The sequence below is a fragment of the Neodiprion lecontei genome, chromosome 7 (assembly GCF_021901455.1).
Source record: "Neodiprion lecontei isolate iyNeoLeco1 chromosome 7, iyNeoLeco1.1, whole genome shotgun sequence".
Classification (NCBI taxonomy): domain Eukaryota; kingdom Metazoa; phylum Arthropoda; class Insecta; order Hymenoptera; family Diprionidae; genus Neodiprion; species Neodiprion lecontei.
The window spans coordinates 17349323-17360894 of NC_060266.1; the positions used below are offsets into that span (position 1 = coordinate 17349323).

The 11572-nt window shown below is 35.4% G+C and overlaps 3 protein-coding genes across 6 annotated transcripts in view; 1 reads left to right on the top strand and 2 right to left on the bottom strand.

Moving 5' to 3' along the window:
• The window catches only part of LOC107222916 (probable ATP-dependent RNA helicase DHX35), a 37864-nt gene extending 36961 nt beyond the window's left edge, over positions 1-903 (bottom strand). For both annotated transcript variants that reach the window (XM_015662456.2, XM_046745833.1), the window contains exon 1: positions 734-903. In XM_015662456.2, coding sequence (XP_015517942.2) covers positions 734-764 — 31 coding nt within the window. In that variant the 5' untranslated portion in view covers positions 765-903. The remainder of the gene's footprint in view (positions 1-733) is intronic.
• Positions 904-3732: 2829 nt separating this feature from the next.
• On the top strand, positions 3733-7620 carry LOC107222935 (proline-rich protein PRCC). Its single transcript, XM_015662479.2, has 3 exons — positions 3733-4219; positions 4466-4525; positions 5647-7620. Exons 1-3 carry the CDS (start codon positions 3818-3820, stop codon positions 6619-6621), a joined length of 1437 nt encoding a protein of 478 aa, XP_015517965.2. The 5' UTR covers positions 3733-3817; the 3' UTR covers positions 6622-7620.
• LOC107222905 lies at positions 6650-9437 on the bottom strand. 3 transcript variants are annotated; one of them, XM_046746204.1, is made up of 2 exons: positions 9134-9437; positions 6650-8633 (listed from the first exon to the last, which is right to left on the bottom strand). In XM_046746204.1, exon 2 carries the CDS (start codon positions 8610-8612, stop codon positions 7815-7817), a length of 798 nt encoding a protein of 265 aa, XP_046602160.1. In that variant the 5' UTR covers positions 8613-8633; positions 9134-9437; the 3' UTR covers positions 6650-7814. The 3 variants fall into 3 exon arrangements, with proteins under 3 accessions (XP_046602160.1, XP_046602161.1, XP_015517927.1); XM_046746205.1 differs by having other exon boundaries at positions 6650-8596; positions 9099-9436; XM_015662441.2 differs by having other exon boundaries at positions 6650-8594; positions 9134-9430.
• Positions 9438-11572: the final 2135 nt, after the last annotated feature.

An 11572-nucleotide genomic window follows, 5' to 3' on the forward strand; every position in this document is an offset into this window, starting at 1 on the left:
GTGAGACTGAGTATCGTTTCAAATGTATCATACTGGCAAACATGTCAGCAGAAGTAATGAAACAGAACTCGAGAAGAGTTATATCAGAGAAGAAATAGGTTTTGTCGGATCCTGTAAATCCTTGATCCGGTTAACCGCTAAGTAAGGGCCTTCCTAATTTCTTTGTAGTTTCGGACACCGTCCTTTCTGTCTTCGAGGTTGAAAGAGCCGGACAGAATCTCCGGGATTAAATTTTATATCCCTGGCTCGAATATCATGACGAGTTTTTAATTTGTCTGAAGCCATAGAAATTCTACTTATAGCAAAGCTATGAATTTCTTGTACTATGGGGAAAATAATAACTATAGCAAAATAAGTCGCCAAATGCAATTGGGGATGCATGGCATCGGGGGTTTTGTACATGTGAGTGGATTCGTTTACGAAAACAATCTGAGCAGACCTGCATAGGGAGCCAAGAGCAATGTCGGGTTGATCGGAAACAACCGATCAACAGTTGCGGACCTGTCATCAAATCAGTACAAATAAATTCACCTGTCTAACAGACACTGTATAAGGAAATAGTGAGGCGCGTAGCACCGAGGTGGGGTTGGCGCGCGAAGCGCGCAGAGGCGAAACCCCTAGTTATACTATATTTTAATTGTAATTAACATGAAAATATTATCGTTCGTTCACGTAATGTCTGGGATCATAACCTCAAAAATACCAGTAGCTATTTAATACGTAACGCGCCTACCTGGGCTTAAAAATTTTGGTTTCATATTCATTTTTTTTAGTAGCTGATATGGCGCTAATATTACAAGTCTTTTACTGCGGTGACACACTATGGTTTGGGTTTGACACTTTATGTTGTACGAATTGAAAGATATTGATGGGATAAACAATTCATACACAACACCGGTCGCCAGAATGCAACCGCGAACTATGGTGATCTTAGACCACACACTCCTGGAGCACGAATCGCTAATGCTTGAAGCCTTCTTTAACCACAACCTTCTACACAGGGTCTGGGAAGATGGCGCTAGTGAGGGGGTGTATTCCTCTCTGCTGCACACCGTGCACACCCCGGCTGCCTCATTAAAATACTTATTAGCCCCTCATTAACAACCGAATGAGTTGATTCTTTTTTTAATCGTTTGTAGGTATTTTAAGTGATTCCCTGTCGTTTGTAAGTCAATAGTTCAGTTGTGATTGATAAAACAAATTTGGTTAGGGAGTTCGCGTGGTGTTAGTCCCTCACAGTTGCAATTTGCGATCGAATTCAGTTCTGCTTGTACGGAATAATTTGCCGGTCGTTTGTAGGTGATTGTAAGGGATTTCACGTCGTTTGTGAATCAATAGTTCAGTCATTGTTGATAAAACAAACTCGTCTAGGGAGTTCACGAGACGTTACTCCCTGACAACACCTGCAATTCGTAATTGAAATGAGTTCTGCTTGTGCGGAATCGTTTATAGATGGATCGTAGGTGTTTATAAGCACTTCTCCAACCTTTAATAATCTCCCAATTATCTGCAAAACTTGTAACAAAAAATGGTTTATATTTTGTTTAATGAAATAAATTAAGTACATTATTGCAAATGACAAACAGAGATTTAGGACCACTAGAGGGTAATCAATTAAACTATTACAAATGACAAAGAGATTTAAGACAACTTGGTACTGCGTTACGATTTAGGGAAGGTGAGTCGAGGAGTGGGCCACCTTGGGTAACGCGAGGGTGACTCTTAGGACACACCACCGATTCGCCGAGCCGTTCCGTTAAGAAATCCTGAGTCTCACGTTGCCTTTATGCGTGATGGAAGGTCCTTTCCAGTGGCCGGTTCGATCGATGGGGTGCGCCACTCATTTATCTCCAGGCTGAGATCCCGTTGGTCTCACACTCCTCAATTTCGACTGACTCGAAGGTGTCGATAGATTACAAATTACGGCTCGGTTTCGTCGGTGGTGGGCCGTTATTCTGCAGAGTAGCCATCGCGTTACTTTTTCAGTGTTAATGCACTCCCTGACTCATATAGTTGTATACGGGGCAGCGACCCTCGCAGGAATGCGCTGGGCAAGCAGCTTGACGTTAACGCGTGTCGCGTGTGTCAAAGGTGCCGTTCGTAACAACCCCAAATGAACAAATCCCAGATAGACCACATAAAAACTCGAATGCATAAAAAATTACGTTGGTCGACATAAAAATGTTGTTTTTATAAGTTTATATTTGAATAAATAAATTTTGATTTTATACATTGAATAATAACCAAAATCTTCATTTATTACTTATAAAGTTTGCTTTTATCTTTTTTATGTTAATAAATATGTCCTAAAGTTTTTGGTTGTCATAATGTTAAATGAGAACCAGTTGTAGAGTCCATGGATGTATTGATGCCTCTGTTGCATATGAAAATTGTGAAGCTTTACAATATTTGCAGAATTTTTCCCGAAATTATACGAAGCCAAAGTGAAGGTGGGTATTATCGTCGGAACACAAATAAAGAACGTAATGGCCAGTGACGAATTTACACAGTTACTCAATACTCGCGTTAAACAAGCCTGGAACAGCCTTATAGCAGTAGTTCATGGTTTTCTCAGGAAGAACAGAGCTGAAAATTATAAAAAATTGATTGAAATTATTTGAAGGCTTTAAAATCATGGACTGTAGAATGTCCCTTAAAGTGCATACGTTACATACTCACTTGGGCCAATTCAAGCTTTATATGGGTACCTGTTCAGAAGAACAAGGAGAAAGTTTACACCAAGATGTGATGGACTTCCAACGATGTTATCTGGTACAGTTCAATAAAAGCATGATCGGAAATTACGTTTGGGGTTTGATACGGGAAAGCCCATACAAACATAGAAGAAGTAAGAAAAATGTTCATTTTTGAACATTGATTACCATTTCTTTTACATTTATGGTTTATTATTAATTACTATTTTTGAATAAAATTCATCTCAATGCGAAACTGAAGCTTGTTCAATTGTTATTTACAATTAATGTTTGAGAAAATAGACCATTTTTCTTACAATACGAAATTTTGTTCTGGTTATTACAAAAGCAAACTTTATATAATAAAACCTTCTTTTTTTTTCTTTCATTAGTTACATAGAAGAAATCAAAATTTGACATCTGGAACCCAGACTCAAAATTCGTGTGAACCGGTGTTATTGTGAATCTCACATTCATGTTTTGTAATTTTACATCAACGTTTCCATAACCACTTCAGTAAAAAGTTGAACAGTAGGAAAACCTATACTGTAGCTATCGCTTACAACATGGATTGTAAACCATTTTTCAGGTTCCCTCATCCTTCAACTCATTACTTTAGTCGTAATTCTTTGACAAAATGATATTATCGGAAGTCTCAAACACATATAAGTAGGTAGAAACGTTAATGTTACATGATGAACATATTACAACATTAGCTTGTAATATGTATATTTATTATCACCGCAGATTCTGAGTTAAATGTCACTACGGACACATTTTCGGAGCTTTTTGCTGTTGCAGCGTGGCGCCGCAGCACTTTGCCAGATAGTAATATCCTGGAGATCCTGGAAGTAATGTATCGTCATGTTGAAATTTTGACGAAAAACTGTACAAAGTAGCTTTCCTGTGCGGGAGCAAAAGACAATGAGAATCCTAATTTCTGTCTGGCAACGCTGGTCGGTATCTGCAGAATTCTGTTGTACCTTCGTGTACGTCGTGCTTACACAACGATAAGTTTCCTTTCTACAATACTTTCCGACTTCTATACTCGCCCCTGCAGAAAACTGTGAGAAATACGAGAAATGTCAAAATAGGTTATAAATATATCTCGGAAATTTTTAAATATGAGTTTGGTCGCTTACGATAACAGTAGCGATGAGGATGCTGACGATGACGAAATATCCATTAAATCTGTTGAAAGTAATGCTGAAAAGTTAGTTAAAAATTCTAGAACGGTTATGAACCTACCAGCTCCAAACGACGTCACTGGCATAACAAATTCTCCACTGGATGATGACAATGATAAGAATTGTGAATTGAAAGTGTCAGAGATCCCTAGATTAACAAAAATCGAAAAGCTAACGCTTTTCAAAAATTTACCAAAACCCAAACAAATTGAAATTGGTTCCACTGACGAAGTGGAGGAGAATGTAACATCTTCGTTGAACAAAACAAACATATCCCAGGAAAAGTTGGTGAAAAAAATTCGTGCACCAGTTAAAATATCTCTACCCTCGCTGTCTGAGGTAATGTAATTTTTTTTTCCAGCTTGTTCACTTTGTTCGCAGTTTTAAATCAATTTGGGCAATTAGTTGATCCCTTATTCACGTCTATGTGAGGGTTGATCTTTTATTCTATGTATGCAGTTTTCTTTTCAATGATGTTGCATTATTATTTTATAATTCATGTGCTGTGTTTACTCCAAATTTGCCGATTATTCTTCATGATCACGTATTCATTCTTATTTACTCTTTTGTTTCTTTCTTGGCCAGTTCAAAGATGTTGAAGAAGAAAAAGAGGAGAAGAAGAGGCACAGAATAAAACCTTCAGAGGTAACTGGATGGAAACATATTAGGAAATTATTTAAAAAATTTGTATTTGCACAGTTATTGGCACCTGTTGCTTTTCCCACGCAATCTGAATTACCATAAAAAATTCAAGAGACACGATCTTCAATCAAATTGTTAAATATTGTCGAGTTATTGTAGTACAAACATATGAAATGAATGATTGAGCAAGACACATCAAATCTATACGGATATCTTACTCGTATAGGATATGATGTCTCTATGCTATGTTGTTTATGTGAGTCTTGCCATATAAATGTTGTCTATAAAATACAACGATAATCTGCTTGGTTAGTTTGATCACTGTATACACATTAAAAATGCACCTTCATAACTTTTTCCCAGTTATTTAACAAAATTCTTCAAACTCAATTTTTTCTAGAAAGCCACTTCTCACAATTATTGATTTTTCAACTAGGGATCTATCAGTGCAAGGAGAAGCAATAATTCCAGGCACTATGCACTTGGGTCATCTCAACTACCCCGTAAATTCATGAAGTTGATGAATAATATCAAGTGTCTATTTGCACAATTTCTTACATCTAATGAATTAGAAACACTGTACCAAGAATCTGTCTTGATACAGGCTGCTTCCAACCACACTGCCACTGCATGCACAAATTTGACCTGATACGTACGTTGCAGACAAATGCTCTCAGGCAAGAATTGTGCATGTGTTGGTGCAGGAGATGACCACGCAGCTTGGAAGAACCCGTTTCATGAAAGATTCACCGTATGGACCCAAACTTCTAATCAATTCAGTTTGAATAGATTTGAGTCTTCACTAATATTGAATACCGATGATAAAGTTTTGAGCAGTGAACCTTAAATTGCTATTTGAGGGTATATAATCGTAAAATTACAGCTTAATGTTGTAATAAACTATCCATTGTTGCTTTCTTTCGATAAAGCTTGATTGATCGAAACTTCAAGTACACAACTCTATACTATTTCAGAATGAGAATAAAACCAATTTTCAATGATTGGCGAGATGCCTCATAATAATCATATAAACTTGAAAAATTCGTAATTTAAACACTTTGTCATACTACATTTATAATGTTACTGGTTTAAACTCTAAATGCAGACATTTAATGGGTTTACAGAAAGGAACAGGACTCTTTGCCATTCTGCCTCCGCCAAAAGGATCAAAAACGAAAGCCACTATTAGAAGTTTGATCCCTGATGCCGTTAAAAAAGTATCAAAGCCCTGGCCGGTGTTACGGTCAGAAAGAGTTGAACAAGTGCCAACTACGATTTCAAGTGGAGAAACTAAGCCTAATCTTACTTCTATAACTCATGACTCAGATTCTGATGAAGAAGATATTGGTACGAGAAATGTCAAAGACAAAATTCAAAAGAATACAGTGGACTTTTTTTCATTAGCGGATAGCGGAAAAATACATCCATGCATTGATGACTCTGAAAAGCAACTTTCAGATCTTTTAAAAGAACCGCAAGAAGTTTCTCTTGAGTCGTGCACAAGTAATACAATCTTTGAAACTCTCACTCATACCCTCGCAATGAAAGGACATAACTTGCACAATGAAATACCGAAAATGGGAAATACCGTTCCTCCTATGATAGAATGTAAAGATGAAGGCACAAACGTGGTTGAATTTACAGATAAAGTTTTAACAAGTAACGTAATTAATCTTCCTAAGGAAGAGATAATAATGAAAAACAAAACAGAGGTTGGTCCCAAGTTACCGGTACCAGAGCAAGAATATAACGTTGATTCGCAGGGCAATGTAGCATTCGATGATAAGGCTATTCAATATTTGTGTGGAAGAAGAGGTATGAAACGAAAAAATAAAGACTTTGATGAAGCAAACATCATTGAGATAAACGGGGAAGATATTAAGCCGGATGAGAGGGAATGGCTCGTCAAAGCTTTGACCGAAGAACCAGCTGAGAGACCAGTTTCTATGGAAGGAGCAGGCCCAAGCACACAATCGAAGAAAAAACATCAAATTACCTACCTCGCTCATCAAGCTAAGGCTATGGAAGTTGAATTGAAAAATCAGTGGGCCCAGAATAGGGTTACGAGAAAACAAACTCAATCGAAGTACGGATTTTAGACTGTGTTGTTTGGTTTTTTCTCCATGATCTACAGAAAGTGTGTGATCAAACGTTTGATAATTGAATCAAAAGATTGCTCTCAATTCTTATCAGCTTTGGTAGGGATGTCTACATTGGTTGGTAAGGCATAAAATGATAAAATAGCCAGGCTTTTAATCATGTTTTTAGTTATTAATCTAGAGTCGGCCAACATATACAGACTTTGAATAAATCACCATTAAAATGAGTTTCTAAATGCTGTAACCATTACGTGACTTTTATTTATAAAGCCCTTTCCGTATTGCAAACTGAGTTCTATTTTTAACATAGGTGAATCACGATGGTCTGTCCTCAAAGATGGTTATATGGCTTTACTTCATACTAAAATTTTCGAAATCACAAACAAATAAATGTTATAAAAATGTCGACCAATAATTGATAATTAAACCCAGTTTACCAATCTACTTCTGGTACATACAGTTCTATAGTTCATACTATTGTCCTATTTTGCATACCTATCAATATTTGTATATTCAAGAAAAGTAAATTAGAGAAAATGTAAAAAATGTATACAAACGTTAAACTCTGTAAATTATAGATAGCTAGATGTAAATGTGAAGACTTGTTTAAAAACCTGGGGTTTGTTACAAATTAAGACAATAGAAAACATACTTAATAGTTCGAAGTCTACTGATACCATAATTATCTCATTTCTTCTGATGTAAAAAATTTGGTTTAAAAAAACAGGTTCTGTACAGAGTTACTAAGTATTTCTTCAATCATTTTTCATCCTTTTATAAAAATTGAACTCAAAATAAATGAGCTAAAATCACATGGTTGCAATAATGCAAACACAAATTAAATTAAAATATTTCTTTGATGATTCCATAGTAATGGTACTGTATAGAAGAAATAGTATAAGTAAAAATGATAAAGTTGAAGCAATTGATTTGAAAGAATGGAAAATACGGTCAGGACATTATACATGTATAAAATCTTTAATAAATTGTTCACAATTACTTACGAGATTTTTTTTCATAAGCTCTGGATTATTTTTGCTTTTAATGGCAACAAACAATATGATTGCAATCACTATTACATCCTTTCATTTATAAATCGGAGCCAGTGAGACAGAAAACGAGTAGCCAATTTTTCATTAGAAGGAACGAATCGAAGAAAAAATGTAGTATTTTGACACAAAAGATGATAATTATTATATATTACTCAAAGATGCTGAAAGAAACTGTTCTGATATTTGTTTATACTCCATCTCTTTACTGTTAAGGAGAGCCCGGGCCTGTAATAAGTTCGGAGGTAAATCACTGTATGGTGCTAAAGTCTGCTCAAGTTCTACCAAGCGGTCATTCAATGTAATGAACCTTCTGTATTTGTCCAATAATTTTTTTGGTTCAAATTTCTTCATATCTAAATTGTCATGACCAGTTTCCATTTTACAAGCCAACTCATTATACTCGTCCAACTTAGTTGTTTGTGATTTGCAACTGATATCATCATTCTTGATTTCATCTTTCATTTCTGCAATTGAATTTACTATACAGCTGACATTGCCTTTTAAATCACACAGCTCCTTCTGAAGAATAGAGTGTTTGTCTAATAACTGCCTATATTTAGTTCGTGATTCGCGCTCTAACAACTGCCGTTTTTTATCATGAATGGTTTTACGTTCCATAGATATCAACAATGAGGTTTCATCGACATCAGATAATCCATATTCTTTTAGTATCATTGAAACATCTTTCAGACTCTCTTTAACATACTCAGGAAAAGTTTCAGGCCGTATCTCAATCTCTTTTAGTAGCTCCAATATCTCATTACCAAGCACCGTGTCCTCAGCTTCCGTTTCATCAATTGCTTTCCTAAGTTGAGATAGATTTAGATGTTCATTTTCTTGATCCGTAGTCTTTTCCAATGTTGTATTTTTAGCTGACATATAATTGGTATCCATATCCTTGTGTCCGGACACTTTCAAAACCTGTACCAACGTATTCATCAGGCTAAAATACTAAAGAATCTAAAGCAAAAAATTTGGCATTTGAAATACTATTTTCTATTTCTACTCATATCAAATTTCGAATATTAAACTTAAGCATAGTTCATATACCGATCAGGCAAAATGATTTGTAACAGTATCCCCTTTTTTTCTCAACGATTGTCATCAGCAAGTAAAGTAATCCAGCTTTTTTGATTTTAATCAGTAATCATGGCTGTGACACATCAAAAGAATACATTGGGATAGCAGATTAAAATGGATAAAATATAGTTGCCGGTTAAATGAAAGCTCATTTACACTTTGAAAGAAAGAAATAGGAATATGAAAAGCAGCTTCGCAAAAATTTCACAAGAAAAAGTACCTGTATATAGTTGACTGAAAAATAATTATTTCCGATCCCTTTTCCTATTCCTATTCATATTAGGTTTTAGTGTATAAAGAGGACTTGACGGGTTAAATGGGTGACAATGATTTTTTTTACCTAAAAGTTCTAATTTTCTATTATTAAACAGTGTACTAACAGGCAGGAAGAACCGATCTTTTTCTCCTTTTTCTCCTTTTCTCCTTATGGCTATTTGCAACTATTTGGGAGGACCGTTGACTGTCATGTTTTAAATGTCACGAGTCCACTTGAACCAGTCGAGCCAACTCCACGATCCGAAAGACATAACAGCTGTGAACAGTGATGCCAGAGTGAACTATCGTTTAAAGTGTTTAGTAAAGTCCAGCCCCCTAACACTCACCACTACTCGTATACTAAAAAATTGTACGCATTTTGTCCCTGTTCTTTAGGTCCTCTACGTGGCGCTAGTAGATTTCTGACACGCTCGCTGCCCTCGCTGACCGCGCGCTAGCTCGTCAGACAACTACTAGCGCCACTAGTGGTGGAGATTGGCGGCAGAATCGAGGGACATTTTGCGAACCACTTTTAACAGCGTGCGTCAGGGGGCTGGTCCACAGACATGATATGCTCTAAGTTTGTACTACATAGCAGAGCTACAACGTTACATACCTATAGGGTCAGGAACAGTGTGGCAGACGCCATATTCAAGATAAATTAACCGCGAAATTAAAAATTGAGAAATATCACTTTTGGTGGGTTCACATGATGCGGAATTCATACCTTACATTACTAATAGCATATAGCTGTTTCGATGAAAAATAAACATTATACAATCAAATCAAAGTAATAATAAAAACGTACAATAATTTTGAAACGTATATCTACTGACACATTCAATAATCGCCCTATAGGCTCTACGTTCCGGCGAAATTAATTCCACACCATACGATACCATCTTTATGCCAATGTTTCTTATCGAAATTTTTTAAAATAAATCGAGAACCTCATATTTATGCATTTACGTATAAAATTGTATTAAATACATAGTAAATATTGAATAACAGGTATACATATTGTGAATTTTAGTGCAAAATTTCGAGAGACTATGTACAGTAAACTGTCGATAAATACATAAAAATCAAGTTGTGTACTCGATACATATACGTAAAAGTAGATCAAAAATTAGTAACATATGAATGTAAAAATATCAGGAAACAATAAAAATTTGCGTAGATTGTAGAAAAATGTATAGAAATAAAGTTGTGTAAAATTATGCTCAAAAAGGTTAAGTATTTTTTAATCAAATATAAAAAATATTGTAAAATAGTCGACACAGTGACATTGAATAAATTTTGATCAGAAATAAATTAATTTAAAAAGCTATAATAAAAAAAATAAATGAACAAGTTTTCTTTTGCGAGTTTCCGAGTGAGTTTCAAGTTTCACAACCTGAACCGTTCTCGCTCGTTCGCTTGTAATGAGGAGTCCGCGACTTACATTAGACTATGACCGGTTAATTGTGGGCTTGAAGACGAACTGAAAAATGTACAGTAAAACCTCGTTTATGTGACCTTCGATCAACCGAATCTCCGTGTTACCCAAGGCAACGGACTTATCCGAGTACTCGGATAATACGGAAAAACTTGAATAAGATGAATGAAGCCGCTATATCTATGGTGAACGCGCGAAGTATTTTGCGACTGTTATTTCGTTGCTTATGTGTAGTAACAATGCTTTGTACCCCAAGGATTAATCTACGTTCGTTAGAGTTTTACTTTTACATACTTTTGTGATTAAATTTCATTTTACCATTTCAAATATATGTAAAATGACTAAAATTTTCGTATTTTTTATTTCTTCCGTATTATCCGAGTTTTCGCTTATCCGAGATACACCCTCCCACATTACCACGGACAACAGAGGTTTTGATGGAATAAAAAAAATTAATTTCTTAATACATTCAAAATAACATTCAAACCTTTGAAAATCTTTCTTGTACGATCTTCGAATGTACAATTGATTCAGTGTGAAAGATGTTTAGAATACAATGAGAAGATGTGGAGGCAGAAAAAGGGAAGAGAAGAGAATTTACGTGTACTTTTATGTATTTGTATGTGTACTTACACATGTACCCACAACTTTTCGACACCCAATCATATTGATTTTAAAAAATTTCGCTTTATCGCTTCACTCCGATAAAGAGGATAAAGGTACTAAAAAAAATCTACATCATTGTGATCTGGTAGAAAAATGTGACTTCTCACTGGTTCGTGACAAAAGAGTGAGTTATAAAATATTCGAGCTATCAATCATTCTGTAGAATTTGGGCTCATCAGGCAAAATATATCCTTAATTTATTTCCTGTATTTATCACTGCACGCAACACAAATATCTGTCCTAATGTTTATATCACTGATATCTATTTGGTAACTAGAAATCTGATAATAAAAGTGACAAAATGGATATCATCTAAAGATGATAATGTATTATCCAGGGTCTGCTTTAAAGCACTCAATATCAATGAACAATGGGTCTTGTGGTTCATCTTTGTATTCCTCAGGCTGAAGTTCTTGCTTCACTACTTGTATGAGATCACCTTGCTCGTTCTTTTCTTCGT